Genomic DNA, 18,476 nt, shown 5'->3' on the forward strand with positions numbered 1-18,476 from the left:
CACTTTTGTAAGCATACATTATAAAGGAAATATTTTATAGGAAGTGAAGCATACCTCAATAAAGCTAGTGTAAAACAAACATTTACCCTTAAATTTTTTTCATATTATTGATCACTACTGTTTCTAAAAGGGGAAGGCAGTTTTCTAAGGCATGTCCCAGAAAATCAGGCGCTCAGTGTATCAGGAACACCAGTAGGGTATAATGTGCTCTTAAACTAAAACACAGTAAGTAGCCAAGAAACATCCTTGCATGGATTAAAAATAGAGATTAAGAGGCTGTCTAGGGTGAGGAAGATGATGCTGTCAGTGAAATGCTTGCTGCTCAGCATGAGGACCTGAGTTTGATCCCCAGAATCTAGGTAAAAAGCTGGGCGTGGCAGCATGCACCTGCAGTCCTGGTGATGGGAGCCAGAGACAGGAGAAGCCCAGAGGCTTGCTGGTCAGCAAACCTCAAATCAAATGACAAACATAATTTTTTCCTCAAATACATTATAAGCAGAGGAAAGAAAAAGGGAGAGAATCTGAAGAAAAGGGGGAGGACTGAGGAGGGAAGGAGGGAGCTGGCTATTTCAGGATTAGTGAAGAACTGTCAGTTAAGACAGCCAGGGGCCCTCACTACTACCTTCCCGCCTTGGTGGCAGTGGACAGACGGAAAAAGCAACCCCCACCCCTTGCTGTGGCTCCCATTTCTCAGCCATCAGCTCAGTTGGAAACCAGCACAATGCCCTGGGGAATTAAAGGTATGAGGCAGGAGCTGCCACACCTTCTGAGGTGATGAGGGGTGGTGGGCACACAGGCAATTATCCCACGTAGCGAACACTTTCTTCCTTCTGTTTATACCATGCTCTGGTAATTTGTCTTTCTCCTAACTAAAAAGGAATACATGCCCAGAAAACACACAAATTATGTCTCCCTCCATCAAGTAACTGAAGACCAACTGAAGACCAAGCTGTAACCTTGTGTCTCTCCATTCATTGAAACTCAGAGGAAGGAAAAGCTTTTGTTCAGCACCTGTTAAAAAGACGCCTGTAGAAACAAGAGCCATCTTGTTCTAGAAAGCAATCTACAAGTGCCAGATGGCAGAGGGACCACCATTGTTTAAGGTACAACAGTAACAGAGGAGTCTTAGCAACTGGCTAACACATGGGATTGCAGGGTCTCACCACATGGCAGGCAGCATGGGGACAAACCTGAGTTTCTTACCACATTTGTTTGGTGCCCTGCACACTACCACAAAATAAACTTAATTAAATAGTGCCCTCCAGAGGCCACTGGGAATTTAACTATGCTGACAGATTCTGGAAAAAGTCCAAAAGAAAAGGCAATTTAATTTTCTTTTGTGTTTACGTGGATTTAGCGCTTGGGCACGGTGTCCCTGGTTGAATAAGCAGCAGCTTTGACTCCACAGCGATTTCTGACAGGGGTTTATCTGTTTGCAAAACATCTTTTATTGGGGACACAGAAATGTCACAGCACAGAGTCCTTTCTGGGAACCCTCTCAACCCTGTTTTCCAATCGTGTGTCCTTCTAAAGGAGCTGGCTTTCTCTGCTCATCTGCCCTTCTGTGACTGGTGCATGATTCGCTCCAGCTGCTTCTGGGACTTGATTCCAGGCATCTTCCATGAGACTTTTCAGCCTGTTTATACCATCAAACAGTCTGGCCTCACTGGCTCAACTCCAAACTCCTAGGAGACAAATCTGGATGCCAAGGCAAGTCTACAGGTGGGACTAAGGTTATCTGCCCCAGGGGGAATGGCCAACAGGCAAAGGTTGGTTGGAATGGGGAGAGTGGAGGAAGAAAGGACCAGAATACTGGGAAATGCATGCAGGAAGGGCAAGTGCTTCAAAGAACATTTTTCTACTACCCATGGCCTACTGTTTCTAGAGGGTCTCATGCATCACTCTCCATGAGATCCCTAAGCATTGCCTCATTGACCCCCCCCCCCACACCTCTCACATCAGCCATATCTTCAGAAGGAATTACTGGCAACAATGACTGTATGTTCAGTGCTTTCTCCAAAGCTTTATTCCCATTTTAAAAGTGAGATTCAAAGCTTAGCAAGGTTGAGCCAAGGTCTAAACCAAAGCTTCTGATGCTGATGCTGGGCTGTCAGCATTAATGGCCTTCTTCCCCTGTGTAGCCCTTACAGCAGGATGGAAGGTGATGCAGCTGCAGAGAAAACACCAGAACAGATCTCATTCCCAGGGAGATGTCATCAAGAGGGAGGCAGAATTCTTACATGGAGAGTGGTGGGTAAAGACAGGAGGGGGATTGCTACTGACTCGCAGTGCTTTTCTCTTGCTGTGTAACAAATGCCATGCATGCGGAGGTTTTGGGGGAAATGCCCATCATTAATGTGTTCAATATATACTGTGTTTGGATGTACATAATATATACATAATGTACATGGATGCTTTGTCTGTCTGCATGCTTGGACCCTCAGAGGCCAGAAGAGGGTGCTGGATCCCCTGGCACTGGAGTTACAGATGGTTGTGAGTCTCCATGTAAGTACCAGGAATTGAACTTGGGTTCTCTGGGGAAGGAGCCAAGCTCTTAAGTGCTGAGCCAGCTCTCTAGTCCTTAGTACCTGTTCTTAGATAAAAGATCAAGTTACAGTGTAGCCAGGGTCTGCTCAGCATGGCATAAAGTTAGTGTGGGGCATGGCATAAGGTTAGTGTGGGACATTGCCTAGGGCTGCCAACCATGTCGTCATCAAAGCCCAGGATCCCCCAACATCACTGGTTGTTGCAGGATTCAGTTATTCACACTTGTAGGATTAAAGTACCATCCCTGACTGTTCACTTGGAAAATTCCATTCCCTTCAGGCTGAATGGCAGCATTTTCCTTATCTCTTCTGCTTCTAGATCAAGTGCTTCCGAAGTGTGCATGTGATTTGGTGAGATTCACCCTGATCATCTCACTTTCTTAAAGTCACCTAAGCTATGAAACACAACCTAATCATGAGACTGAGATGATTCAAATTCAGTCTCAGGGGTATGAGGGCACAGGAGGCGTGTGAAACATTTAGAAATTTGCCTATCTGCTTGAACCCCTCTTCCCCATTCCTGGATTAAAGTGCTGGTGTAGAGCGCAGTTGTTTACAAGATGGGGGAGAGATAAGATCTCTTGGGGGGACTTGACTGAACCTAGAAGGATGGAGCATGGTAAAAAAGATCGAATCCCCTAGGATGGCCTTAGGAAACTCAGCATCATGACTTAGGGACCACATTTGGAAAGTATAAAAGGTAAACAGTTCAAAAAGTATCAAGAGAAATTTCAGCATCAGATGGTGGAGGAGACCAGCTTCAGTAAATGATACAGCACAACACAGAAATGGTGTGGCTAGCACAGAGACAGACATAAGTAAAATGTGTGCATACACACATAGTCACAATAAACCAAGCCTCACAAATTCATGTGGGGAAAGAGATTGCTAGTAAGTGATCTTTTTTATAATCACACTGAAATTTAGAGTTAACATAATTTTATTGCCCCACAGTTAAACAAATGCTAGTTAAAGTTTAAATTATGACGATGAATTTTAAAATACAAATAAAATTGGTAGGAGAGTGTCGGGTCTTTAGGAAGATGGCATCAATGTAAGGAGTAAAGTGGAAAGGTCACAGAGGAAATAGATTGAGGTTGGGGAACTAATTTAGTGTGTATGTGTGTGTGTGTGTGGGGGGGGGTTGTCTGGAATGAGCATGGCTCTGGATTCCAAACCTAATACCACAAAAACAAAAGGAAAAGTCAACCAAGCAGAACCCGACAGCTCCCATCCATAAAACCACTTAAAACTTCAAGACAGTGAGACTAGAGAGATGGCTCAGAGGTTAAGAGCACTGACTACTCTTCCAGAGTACTGAGTTCAATTCCCTGTAACCCATGGTAGCTCACAACAATCTGGTGCCCTCTTCTGGCATGGAGGCAGAATGTTGTATACTCCATAAATAAAACCTTCAAGACAGCAGTAATATGGGAAGAATTTTAACCATCTAGGGTACAAGGGTTAAATCCAGTAACTATTCTAAATGCTTACCCAATGTTCAGGACCTTGGGGAAAGGACAGTAGTTCAGTTACATCACCTGTTAGACAATCAAACAGGGGAACATGACTTTAAAGCCTTCTAATGGAGATTGTTAAACCTCATGATCAAGTAAGCACCAGTTAAAACCATAAAGCCGGTGCCAGGGGGCATACCTGTAATCCCAGAACTCTAGTGGTTTAGGCAGGGGGGTACTGAATTTATGGGCAGCCTGGGCTACAAAGCAAAATCCCATCTCAATCTCTCTCTAAATCAAGCCACATGTCTATTAAGGAGACATCACATAAACCAGGGTGCCTAACCTAGAAATGCTCGTGACACTCTCACTCACACATTATTTGTAGAATAAACCAGTAAACAATTCATGAAAATAACTTAGTGAAAATGTCTTTGGACACAATTATGTTCATTCTAAGGAATATGACCAAAGAGGCGGACTCAAAGGCATTTCAAATGAAATGGTAAGTATAGCACTGAAATCAGTCAGCGACCAAAAGAACATGTTCACTTAAATCGTTGACCACCATACCTATCTAGATTAAGGTAGGTGCTGTGGTACTTGACCATAATCCCAGTACTTAGGAGGCAGAGGCAGGAGGAATGGCAAACAGTCGAGAAAGGTAATTGGAAATATACACACTAGAGAAGACAGAGCAGATGGAATCAGGAAGATGAAGCCTGTCAGTGAGTCAGTTTGATAAAGCTATACACATGGTCACAGATTAGCCTGCCGGGGAAACAGTAAACGATCTGGTTCAGGGGAACAGAACCACACGTGATTCTGTTCTTTAAATGCTGTCTCAATGTTGGCACTGGAATAAATAAAAACCTGTGGCCTGGGTAGAACTGGATATCCTAGGAATGAATTAATAACTCTGAAAATACGTTGTTCTAAAACAATCTTCCTAATGCTGCGACCCTTTAATACAATTCCCCCCAACCATAGAATTATTGTTGCTATTTATTAACTAATTTTGCTACTGTTACGAATCTATCAGAGATGCAACCTCCAAAGGGGTCACGACCCACAGGTTGAGAACTGTGTAGAGAACATGCTCTAAAATGACTAAACAAGATTCAGTGAAAATCTTTCAAAGTAAAAGCTCCCCTGAGAGATTGTTCAGTGGTTAAGAGTAGTTATGCCACTTCCAGAGGTCTCAAGTGTGACTACAAAGCTTGGTTCTGAGTACCTGTGCCAGACAACTGACAAGCCGCTCCAGCTGTAGGGGCAACGCCCTCTTCTGGCCTCCTTGACACCTGAACACACGGGGCAATACACATACAAATGCATAAATAAAAATAAAACCCTTGCAGAGCACTATGACATATGCCTTCAACTCTTAAACACTTGGAAGCAACGGTAGGTTTTTCTCTGAGATCAGTTTGGTCTCTGTAGGGTGTTTCAGAAATCTAGAGAGGGTTAGCTAGTGAAACCAGTCTTCTTTAAAAAAAAAAAAAAAGTCACACATTTTCTACACATTTATTTAATTGACACAGGTGACCCTCTGTTAGATAACTAGATACTAGCAGTCTTGGAGGACAGTGGGCTTGTAAAACAAAGGACTAGAACAGCAGGCCTGGAATGTTTTGTAGAAAATGGGACCACAGATAGGACTGTGGTCCCAGAAGGGGGCAGGACATTATGACTTAATGGCTAGCCATCTACAGGGCTCCAAGAGTCCTGACTCTTACATGATTATTGTATATCAGGAGGCTTTCTAATAAAGAACGAGGATGTACTATTGTCCCTTCTGCAAGAGACAATCCAAAGAGGCCTGTTAATCACTTCAATAGCACAAAGTTCCTCAGAAAACCTGCTGGGGAGAGTCTGGGAGGAGTTGGGGGAGGGGAAAAAGCATGGCATGACTACAATTTAATGTATGTAGGATAAAACGTAATAGTATAGGCCAGGTGTGGTGGTGTAGGCTTTCAATTCTAGCACTTGGGAGGAAAAGTCTAAGTTTGAGGCTAGCCTAGTCTACACAGTGAATTCCAGGCCAGCAAGGGCTGCATAGTGGGACCCTGTCTCAAACATAATATAAAGCCTGCCTGAAATGTAGCTCAGGACAACAGCCTCTACCCACCATGCACTCTCATTCCTTGAGAGTGAGCTCTGCTCTACAATAAATTCTCCTCTACCCTGAACCCTGAACTCTGTGTGCTTTGTCAGGATTCTTCCCAGGGAGGTCACAAGGACTGGGGTGACACACATGTCATCTGTTTGTGGCTTTCCCACCAGGATATCCTTTTCCCAGTGTCTTCTGTACTCAATTCTTTTAGGAGTCATATCTGGACTGCCACGGCTCCCCCCTCTGACTGAGACTGGGTCTACATGGGTTGGACTTTTAAGTATATTCATCCTCCATCCCCTCCCTTACAGCTGTCCTTGTCTCCTTCAGGGCAGTTGTGAACATACACCTGGGATGACAAAGGCCTAGGCTTTTCTAATTAAGTACCAATTCCTTTAACACTGTCTAACCTCATACCCAGAGCAAGGGCTGAGTCAAAAGGTACTTTAGCCATGGAAATAGTCCTCCTCTTCAAAGGGGGGGGGGGTAAATTTAAGTTCAGGAGATAATGTAAATGAGATCATCCTTTTTCTGTTTGGGGGTGGGGTGGGGTGGGGGATGAGACTATCACCACAGATCTTGTGCATCCATCCATCCCTCTTCATCATGGAGAAGCCCAAGCCTCCATATTACATTACTCTGGACATTTCAACACTATTAGAGTGGGCTACCCAAAAAGTCACCAGTAGTCATGGTCTCTCAAATATGTAAGTAATTCAAGTCAAACTCATAGTCAAAAATCTTTGGAGGAAAATCATATTCAAAGAACTGTATGGGGATATCCATTTACGTATTTAAAACATGTTTTCTTTTTTTTCCCCCCCCCACAGGGGTAGGAATTTCAATTCAGGGTCTTAAGTACTTAAGAGGTTACAGGCTCAATTGTTTTTGTTTTAGATTGGTTTTTGAAACAAGGTTTTTCTGTAGCTCTGGCTGTCCTGGAACACCCTGTATAGACCAGGCTGGCCTTGGAACTCACAGATCCACCTGCCTCTGCCTTCCAAATACAGGAATTAAAAGTGTATGCTATCACACCTGGCCAGTCTTTTTAAAAAATTGTACACAGCTGGGTCCTTAAAAGCATCAGGTTTCATTGCCCTTAGTGAAGCTACCCAGAAAGACATGCGTCTTGACTTTCTAATTCTGTGAGCAAGGCTGTGCTGTATCTAAGAAGGGGAGGAAGTGACTGGGGTACCAAAGCTTGAACCTAGAGGGTTCAAAGACCCTCTAAGGAAAATGAAAGTCATTTGGGGACATTTGGTACCAAAAAGTGAAAGAATATAAATGCTTAAACCTGTTCAACATCCAAATATGAAAGATGAAGCAGAAGACAACATTCCTGTTTTTGCTTTTGGCTCTGAAACGCTCAGAGAGAGAGAGAGGATCTGATGTCAGACAGTTCAGTTATGCCAGATGCTTTTCCCCTTATACTTTCTGTAAGGATTCAGGCATCACGCTGGCTCCTGTCACCTGGCAGAATGCACTCAGGTAGTGCCCTGGTCAGCCCAGGTGCAAAGCATCCCTTTAAAAGACAGACCCGCTCACTTACGCTCTCTTCCAGCTCTCTCTTCCCCTGGGGCAGAAACGACTTTTTCTGTCTCCCTCTCCTGTCCTCTGTGTGTCTCTTGGCCTCCTTTCTGTTTCCTTCCTCCCTGCTCCCTTTTCTAATAAAACTCACTGAGGCTCTGTCTCCCTGGCCTGTTTGTTCCCTGTCACCCTCAGTGGCTGGCCATGGAATCTGCCATGGTCCCCCAGGCCAGGTTCTCTTTGAGCTTTCTAATGACAGCAGTTCCTAGAAGACAGACTAACAGTGGAAAAGCGGGACACTGGGGTTTCCATCTACCTGGGTCGGAGTCTGCGGCTGACTCAGGTACCAGGGCAGTTGATGTTTAGGGTGAAAGAAAGCATGTATGGATGGGGTGCTGTATCATGTCAAGTCTCCCCTTTCATGGCATCTCTTCCTTCATAAAAGCAAGTGGATACAGCGAAGGGGATGCGGCACGCATGCCTGGGTCTAATCCCCAGCACCACATAAAGCCGGAGTGGCAGCACCCACCCATGGTCTCAGCACTCAGGTTAAAGGTCAGCCTCTGCTACATAGTGAGTTTGTGGTCTCAAAAGAACAAAAAGTGGGCCCTAGGTCACTCAATAAATGGCTGTGGATGAAGATGTACCAATACCGCCAGCTTTCACTAAGAACTCACCCCATTAGCTAGTGTAGTGCTAGAAACTGCAGTTACCGACTTCCCTTTAAAAAGACTGGTTCTCAGAGGCTGGAGTTTTAAAAATAAACCTGGGGAACTCCCTCCCCATCAGTCCTGAGGAGCCCAGCAGGGTGGGTCACATGACTCCGTGTCTCATTTTCTGTGGAAACCTGGGAGCCAGAAGTGAATGTTGGGAGAACAGTGTCCTGTTCACATTCTCATTGTTCAGTGGTTCAGATGGTGCAATTCTACAGAGAGCCCTGACGGCCATAACTGTTACCTGAACAGCATAGCTCAGCTCAGATAACCTCCAGCACTTTCTCTCTCACACACTGCTTGATGTCAACCACAAGATGGCAGACAAAGGCTCTCAGATTCTCCACTGCCTTGACAGGGTGGCAGTTGGGAGCTGAGGAAAAGCAAACTTGTTTCTCCCCAACCGTCTCAATGACACTTGTCATGAAGCTGCTACAAACTACACTCAGATGGAAGGTTCTAGATGAAATCAACACTCACTTGTCAATCATGTAGAAAAACTTAAATTTTCTGTGTGTTTTGATCATAAACCATAGAGAACTATCCTAGCACCATGTGTTATTATTTACATAGACTGAAGAAAAAAGTTCTACAATCAGACACAGATTTGATCGGAGTACCCATGACCTCAGGAAAGCACTTCTCTGAGCCTCAATTTCTTCTGTGGTACAAGAAAATAGGACTTGAATCAACTTGAGAAGGCTTCCAGAAACCAAGTCATGCCATGAACTAGCATGAGAAGAAAGCAGGCTGAAAAGAATGAAGTAGAGCACCGACATGGGTCATGGACCACTTTCTTCGCCCTGTATCCTTGGGGAAATGGGCTGTTCCACATGGCGAATTTTCCAGATAATTAAATTTTAAATGCCGAAACTTGTTTTCCTTTTAACCTTCTGCAATGGAAATCTTTCTAAAGTGTGTCACATGCTTCCCTGGCTTCCTAAAGAGCATGCTGAGTATAATTTAACCTTTCCTTAATATCTCTGGGTCATCAAGGTGACCACCTCTCTCTCTCTCTCTCTCTCTCTCTCTATATATATATATATATATATATAGTCTTGTGTGGAACACTAGGTGCCTCTGGGTATATGTGCAGGGAGACAAGACCCTGTGCTGTAAGTGGCCCCAGGGACCATATTATAAAGCTATAACTGGAGATGCCCCCCCACTACATCACCACCTGCAGTCATTTCTCCAAGTAACACTATCTCGTAGCCTCTTGACACATTGCCTAAATCTGCTTTAATCCAGACAGAACTCAAGGTTGCCATGGGTAACCAGAGTCTAAGCTTGTACCAACCCTAAATTTATTTTTACACACGATTTTGAGGCAGAGGGGACTGAAGGCTGCTTCTGGCTAGGACTGACACTCAGCAAGTCTTTATTGCATGGCATGCTCCTGTGTAATATAGTCAGTTACCCTAAGTATGCCAGGGCCACATTTGCCCAACAGTACCATATGGATTCCTCACACTCCAAGAACACACAGGCACTATCTGACTGGAGGACTGGGAGATCCGGTGTCTGCATGTGACAGTGTCCCCTTGAGTTAAGCGGCCAGCACCCAGGCCATTGCAGCTACACAATACCACTAATCCATGGCTTCAGTTATCTGTGGTCAAGAAGCTAAAAAAAATACAGCATAGTAAGATATTTTAAGAGAGAAAACACATTCACATAACTTATTACAGTAGTTTGTTATGATCCTTCTATTTTAATGTGACATGTGGTGACTAACCTCTTCCTACACTTAATACTTACTAACTTTTGAATATGTATGTATAGGAAATAGTCCATTAGTATAGGGTTAGAGACTGCCCATGGATAAAGGGGACCATCGTGCCATCACCATCATTGTCTGTTGTGACTGAGGAGTTGTGGCAGAGTTTGCCATTCTTTCAAACTCAAAGGCCTTTTCTCTTGTGGCATGTGCTTGCTGTGGGTTCAGGTTCCTCAAGGCTAAATGGGTGGGGTGCTAAAAGATACTCTGGACAAAGTATCATCTTTGTGCCAGCTCTGTAGTCATTCTCTCACCCACCACATAGCTCTTATTAGGAAAAGAGAGTCAGCCTCCTGGGCCAAGGGAGCTTGCCTACAGTCCCAAGGCTTCTGGAAGCCAGAGCTACTCCCTAGATGGCCTGTGTCCTCTGCACTGTGCTTTGTTCACATTTACTAACCTATAAAATTCTCCAAAGTTCACCTTCTGAAAAAAATACATTTTAAAAGTGAAACATGGGATCTTTTACTTTTCAGAAAAGTCATTTATTTTTGTTTGGGTATGTGGGTTCCATCTTAATTAATTCCATGTTTTGTTACCAATTTGGGATAATCTGTCCCCCTGGAATAGATGTGGTTTACTTACTGAGAGTGAGCTAGTGGAGGGAGTGACTAGGGATACAAAACATTCCTTTTAGGAACTAATCTAAAAACCTTCCCCATTTCTTTCTGCACCAACGAAGTAAATGGAACATTTCTGAAAACCCCATCTTTCCCAGAATGGTGGACAATGAATCTTATAAACAGAGGCTCTCCTAAGGGTGGGGGGTTATCTCACATGTGACTGATATACCCCACTCTTCCAGGATATTCTCTGAAGTTGTCACCCCTCAAAAACTTCTTGGGGCATCTAGAAGCAAGCTGTGGAGCACAGCAGTACCGGCCATCAGAGGAGGCTCTCCCCGGACTGGGTTCCATGCTGGATGTGTGGTTCCATACAAGAAGGCGGTCAAACCCACACATGGCTACGTGTGTAATTTTGAAATAAGCAACTATGACCTCATCTTTTGTTTTGCACCTGTCCCTCCCACACTCAGCACACAACTCTTAAAAGTGTCCTCTAAAACATGCACAGTACTGTCAAGTTATCAGAGAGTTTTACATAATAGTAAGTACTGCCTAAGTTAGCTCCCCAGCACTGCTGTAACCAGATACCACAAACTGCCTGCCTTAAACTTAAAATCTTACAGCTCCACAGACTGGAGGTACAAGATCGAGAGGTTAGCAGGGCCAGCTTCCCCTGATGCTGTGGACAAACCTGCTTCAGTCTTCTGTCTTAGCTCCTGGTAATTCTTCGCATGTGACAGTAAAACTCATCTTGACATGTCATTTCCCCTGCATGCCTGTGCCCAAATTAGCTTTTGAGAAGGACAACAATCACATTGCATTAACCACCCCCACTTCAGTATGACCTCATCTTAACTACATATGCAGGTGTCTTACTTCTGAACACGTTTGTATTCTGAGGCACTGGAGACGAAGACTTCCAACAGAAGAATTGTGGGAGGGTACAATTCAGCCTATACCACCACATAAAACAATTTGGAAGTCAGAGGCAAAGTTAAGACATATAGACAAGATGTCCCAAAGTTTCTTATATTATATATGATTTATAATGTTAGTAGAAAGATATGAAGTTGGTATACTGGCCCTTGGAACACTTCGCTTATAGACATACGGGTGAATAGGCTGGCAAAATCTGAAGAGGTACATGGGAATCTCAGTAGCACACTAGTTCCTACTCCACACTTCTCAGAACAAATCCCCATATAGCAAAGTCGAAATTGTCAGTTATAACGAGTGGCGGAAAACATCTTGAAAACACTCGAAAGCTCTTTAAAAATCCCATATACACCGGCTCTGCATCTGAAGAGGAAATAACTGTGTACTGAAGTACTAACAGGAAAAACACTTGCATTTGTACCAAGCATTCTCCTTGTTACTGTTTCGTAAACAACAGGGTATAATAGCTGACAGCTATTTACGTTGTATTAGTCAAGAGATAATAGTGCACACAAGGATGTGCATTCTTTAGACACAAATATTACATCACTTATATGAAGGACTTGAGCATTCCTGGACTTTGGTATTCACTGAAAATCCTGGAAACAATTCTTCTCAGATCCTGAGAAACAACTGTACCAAGATCCCAGTCTTGTTTCTGGTCTCCAAGCTGCAGTATAAACTGGCCAAAGGAATTCTGCTATGGCTTGGGTGTGGTCTGTCTCCCAAGGACTTATATGTCAGAAGCTTTGTGGTCAGTGTGGTAATATTGGCAGGTGCTATGGACTAATGGATGAGGCCAAATGAGAAGCTCGTACTTAGGTCAGTTGGGAGTATAACTTGTAAAGGGAAGGTAGGACCTCTGTCTCTTTCTGGATTCTTGTCTGTGGACAAACATGTTCCTGTGGCAACACTATCCACCATTAGGCCTTCACTGGAGCCTAAACTGACAAGGCTTCCTAATATTAAACTTCAAGGACTATGAACTAAGTAAATTCATTCACAAGTAGTCTCCTTTAGGCATTTCATTATAATAATGTAAAACAGGTCTCATCTGTCTAAGTCCTTTTAGAAGATAAGACAAAAGGCTTATTTCCTTGTTGGTTTAGGTAGGAGGCCTTTATTGGTTTGTTTTATTTTCCTCTGGTGTTTGTGGTTATAATAAAGAGGTATTTAATGCAGCCATAAACTATCCATGAAATTATGCACCAGACTACAGGACTATAGATGCAATACCCTGGTGCTAGGAGTACAAACTGTAGAGGTAGATTTATCTGGGTTCAAACCCCAGTTCTGTCTCTTACTTATATCATTTTGGGCAAGTTAAATGTGGTAGGGGTTAAGCTTCTCATATAGACATGATTAGGCACTAAGTCAGATACTGGCTGGCAGGTGCTCACTCTGGTAGATGCTGCTCAGCAAGTGGTACATTTTAGTTCTTCAAAAAGGGTAAGGAACACAAAGACACAACTAAGAAAGAATCACAGACCAATCTCTCTCAAGAGCATAGATGCAAAAGTACTCAACAAAATATTGGCAAATTGAATCCAAGAACACATAAGAGAAATCATCCAGCATGACCAAGTAGGATTCATCCCAGGGATGCAGGGATGGTTCAACATACAAAAAAAATCAATGTAATCTACCACATAAACTAAAACAAAACAAAACAAACAAAAAAAACCACGATTTCATCAGATGCTGAAAAAGCCTTTGACAAAATTCAACACCCCTTCATGATAAATGTATTGGAGAAAACAGGGATATAAGGAACATACTTGAACAAAATAAAGGCAATATATAGTAACCCAATTGCCAACATCAGACTAAATGGGAGAGAAAAAAAAGCAACCCCACTGAAATCAGGAACAAGACAAGGCTCTCTCTCCACTCTCTTCATATCTATACAATATAGCACTGGAAATTCTAGCTAGAGCAATAAGACAACAGAAGGAGATCAAGGGGAAACAAATTGGAAAGGAAGAAGTCAAACTCTTGCTATTTGCTGATGATATGATAGTTTACATAAGTGACCCCAAAAATTCTACCAGAGAACTCCTACAACTGATATACACCTTCAGTAATATAGTAGGATACATGATTAACTCAAAAAAAATTAGTAGCCCTCTATATGCAGATGACAAGCTGACAAATCAGAGAAACATCGCTCTTTACAATAGCCACAAATGACATAAAGTATCTTAGGGTAACTCTAAAACAAGTGAAAGATCTGTATGACTAGAACTTCAAGTCTTTAAAGAAACAAATTAAAGAAGATGCCAGAAAATGGAAAGATATCCCTTGCCTTTGCGTAGATAGGATCAACATAGTAAAAATGTCAATCTTACCACAAGCTATCTACAGATTCAATGCAATCCCTATCAAAATCCCAGCACTATTTTTCACAGACCTTGAAAGCATATTCAATTCATATGGAAAACAAACAAAACAAAATAAACAAAACAAAACAAAAAACCTAGGATAGCCAAAACAATACTATACAATAAAGGATCCTCTGGGAACATTACCATCCCTGACTTCAAGCTCTACTATAGAGTTACAGTATGAACAACTTGGTATTGGCATAAAAATAGACAGGTAGACCAATGGAACTGAATCGAAGACCCCGTTATCAATCCACACACCTATGAACACCTAATTTTTGTTAAAGAAGCTAAAAATATAAAAATGAATAAAGAAAGCATATTCAACAAATGGTTCTGGTATAACTGGCTGTCAACATGTAGAAGAATGCGAATAGATCCATATCTATTGCCATGCACAAAACCCAAACCTCAATATAAATCCATCCACACTGAACCTCAGAGAGGAAAGTGGTTAATACACTTGAATGCACAGGCACAGGAGACCACTTCCTAAGTAGAACACCAGTATCACAGACACTGAAAGCAACAATTAAGAAAGGACCTCCTGAAACTGAGAAGCTTCTGTAAAGCAAAGAACATGATCAACAAGACAAAATGACCCCCTACAGAATGGGAAAAGATCTTCACCAACCCCATATCTAACAAAAGGCTAATCTCCAAAATATACAAAGAACTCAAGAAACTAGACATCAAACTATCAAATATTCCATTTATGTGAGGAACATTCACACAAGAACATTTGCTCACAGCAACATTATTTGAAATAGCCAGATCTTGGAAACAACCTAGTTTTCCCTCAACTGAAAAATGAATAAAGAAAATGTGGTACATTTTACACAATGGTATACTACTCAGTGGTAAGAAACAATGGCATCTTAAGATTTGCAGGCAACTGGACAGAACTGGAAAAAAAAATCCTGAGTAAGGTAACCCAGAACCACAAAGACAAATATAGTATGTACTCAATCACAAGTGGATACCAAACATAAAGCAAAAGATACTCGGCCTACAAGCCACAACACCAGAGAAGCTAAAACCCTCTTCCAGAAACAGATAGAAGCAGATGCAGAAATCCACAACTAACCATTGGGCCGAGCTCCTGGAGTACAATCGAAGGGAGAGAGGAGTGATAATATGAACAAAGGAGTCAGGACCATGATGGGGAAACCCACAGAATCAGCTGACCCGAGCTAGTGAGTTATGACTGACTCAGGTCTGACAACTGGGGAACCTGCACAAGACAGAACTAAAACTAGACTCCCTTAATATAGATGACAATGGTGTAGCTGGACAATATCTAACTCTAATGCACAAACTGACAGTGGAGTGCATTCTATATGGAGAGATGCCTTGCCCAGCCTAGACACAGGGGTGTGTGGGGTGGAGAGGTGCCATGGTCTTGCCTCAATGGGACAATGGGACAGACTTAGTAGACTTCCTAGGAGAGGCCTTATCCTCTGAGGAACAGGTAGAATGTTGGGGGGTATGGAGGAGGAAAAGTGGGGGAAATGGGAGGAGAGGAGGGAAGGAAAACTGAAATTAAAATGTAAAATAAATTAATAATAAAAAGGGACAGGGAGTGAGCCTTGAAAGTACCAAGCTAGTTCTCTTTGTCTTCTGCTGTTAACATCTGGGTTGTTATGAGGCAGTGGGTGCTTAGGACTCCAGGTGCTCTGTAGAGCGTGAACTCAGAAGGTCTGAGGCATTCAATCCACATGCATGCCAAGGAAAAGACTGGCTTCTGACCAGCCCTGGGAGGCAACACATAAGCCCTTGGGATACCCTGTGCATCCTAGACAATGTAACCCATGTATCTGGGACATGGGTTACACCTGCCACACAGCTTCTACTAACTGTATGTGGTTTGTGTGGGAGCTCTGGGCCAGTTATTAACTTGCCACTAGAGGGACTAGAGACTAGATGAGCAAGGTCAGTCCCACATGACCAACCCCACAAAAGCCCTGGTGACAATACTCCATGTAGGGACCTCTGAGTACTATGGACTGGGTGGCAACTGAAAACGGGCATGGAGTGGTCTCGACTCCACCCTGAAGCTTTCGCTGTGGCCGATTTCAGTCTTCATCTTTTCACTGGGGTAAACTGTAACTATGATAGATGTTCAGAATGCTAGGAGTCCATCTAGCCTATCCCTGAACCTGACAATCGTTCTACGAAGCTGATTCACCAGGGAAACACAACTGTCCTGTCTTAACTTCATACAGTATTGGGCAGGGAGCATAGGTAGGAAACACAAGAATGCCAGGATGGGCATCTGTGCTTTGAATCTGTGGGAGTCCTGTGCCTGTCATAGGTGAAGTGCAATGGTTAAAACCTTCTTTAGACCAAAAGGGGAATTGTGACATTTTTGTTAGTATATTTGTGTTAGTGGCCACACCCCTTTGGGCGTGGCTTCAGGTGCAGAACAGAAAGAGGTAAGCATGAGTGGGCTCTCTAGCGCTCTGCTCTCTTGGGATCACATTGGAAGGGCAGAGAAAAGGCTATGGTGGTTCTTTATTGTTCTGTGTTAAGTTGTTCCCCAATAAAATACCTATGTTATCATTTATCTTGGGTGCAGTGATGAGCAGAGGAAACACATCCAGGACCACAGCCTTGGGTTTCTGGTTGCCAGTGAGACGCTGGGCTAAATGACACAGTCTAGTTCAATGGGATGTTGCTTATAGTTTCACACAGTGTTTACCTTTTTACCCCAAATGTTGTGGAAAGGGAAATGTTTTGAATCTAGGTGCTCTTAATGAATAGACCAAAAATGAAAATAAGACAAACCACTCAGGTATTCAACGAGCTACTCACTGACAGATATCCACTACAGCAGATGCTGCTCAACAAATAATATTTCTTGGAAGCAAGCTTTGAAAAACCAAGTCTCCTTGTCATCTGCTGTAACTGCGAGGATGTTATGAGGCAACAGAAGCCTAGGACTCTGTGTGTTTTGCTGTAGGGGATAAAAGCCACTGGCCTCTTGCCAGAGAACCCATAAGCCTATAGGTTCAGACCCAAATAAAAAGTTAAGGGGGAAAAAAAAAGGCGTAATGGGCCACATGCTGGCTGGTGATCTTCCACTTACCTGGCCCCACTGACGTCAACTCCAACCATCAGCTGTCCATTCAGGGAGAGGATCTCATCCCGAAGCCGGACTTTGCCACTCTTCCCTGCTGGACTGTTCTTCCTCAACTCCGTCACCCAGATGCAGCCCACGTCCAGCACCGGACCCTGGTGGGTTTTCCTCTTCTTGCCCCCTCGACGCTTTTCACCATAGTCACCGAAAACAGGGATGTTCCCAAAACTGAGCCCCACAGTTTCAGTGTCCCCCAGCTGCTTGGTGAGGTACACCGTGCAGATCTCCATCTCTGGGGGACTGTCATCAGGGGGGGGCGCACTCTCATCCACAGTCAAGTTCAGTTGGATGTACTCCTGCAGCTTCTGGATGGCTGCCTGGCAGAGCCGCTGCTCCGGACTGTCCCCACCCTCCCGAAGGCTGTTCTGCAGCCACTCGTACAGGAGGGGCAGGTGCAGCACGGCATTGTCCTGGGTGATGGGCATGGTGCACACTCCCAGACACCAGCATCATGAGAGGTCCTGCTTCTGGAGACTGGACCCCACAGCGGTCCATGCCCCTTGGGAATGCTCACAGTCATCAGCTTTGCCCATGTTCATGTTCAGGCCAGCTGACAAGCTTGGGGATCCCTCCTCAGAGACAGTGATGTTTGCCTTGGCAAGAGAGGACAGGACACAATTAAACAACACTGAACAATGGCTCCGGAGTGCTCAGCAAGGGAGGGGAGGAAGTATCTGACAAGTCCTTGCTTGGTTCATTTCACTGCAGGGGTCATGCAAATGACATGGAAATCAGATGTGTTTTCAGCAGTGACAGCTTTGTGCCTGGGCTCATTCACACCTAGGAGAGGAAGAGGAAAAACAAAAACTTGGAGTTAAAATAGCCAGCCTTGAGAGAAAGGCCCATGAATAATTGTCAGATACAGGGACTGTTTATAAACTAAGTTTATAAACTCCTTTCTCCATGCTTATCCCTAGTGTAGCTCCCCCACATTGAGCACACAGATTGAACATGAACACACACAGGCAGACACACACACAGGCAGACACACACACAGGCAGACACAGACACAGGCAGACACAGACACAGGCAGACACAGACACACACACACAGACACATGCACACACACACAGACACATGCACACACACACAGACACATGCACACACACACAGACACATGCACACACACAGAGACACATGCACACACACAGAGACACGCACACACACAGAGACACACACAGACACACACAGACACACACACACAGAGAGAGACACATACACAGAGACACACACACACACACAGAGACACACACACACAGAGACACACACACACACAGAGACACACACAGAGACCCTCTGGAACACTGCCCCTCTCCAG

The 18,476-nt window shown here is 43.8% G+C and overlaps 1 protein-coding gene across 2 annotated transcripts in view; it reads right to left on the reverse strand.

Annotated features, from left to right (window-relative positions):
* The window catches only part of Pdzd2 (PDZ domain containing 2), a 221,857-nt gene extending 204,140 nt beyond the window's left edge, over positions 1-17,717 (reverse strand). For both annotated transcript variants that reach the window (XM_051182565.1, XM_051182564.1), the window contains exon 1: positions 17,108-17,717. In XM_051182565.1, coding sequence (XP_051038522.1) covers positions 17,108-17,583 — 476 coding nt within the window. In that variant the 5' untranslated portion in view covers positions 17,584-17,717. The remainder of the gene's footprint in view (positions 1-17,107) is intronic.
* Between the last annotated feature and the right edge of the window lie 759 nt (positions 17,718-18,476).

The sequence above is a fragment of the Phodopus roborovskii genome, unplaced genomic scaffold (assembly GCF_943737965.1).
Source record: "Phodopus roborovskii unplaced genomic scaffold, PHOROB, whole genome shotgun sequence".
In the NCBI taxonomy this organism is placed as follows: domain Eukaryota; kingdom Metazoa; phylum Chordata; class Mammalia; order Rodentia; family Cricetidae; genus Phodopus; species Phodopus roborovskii.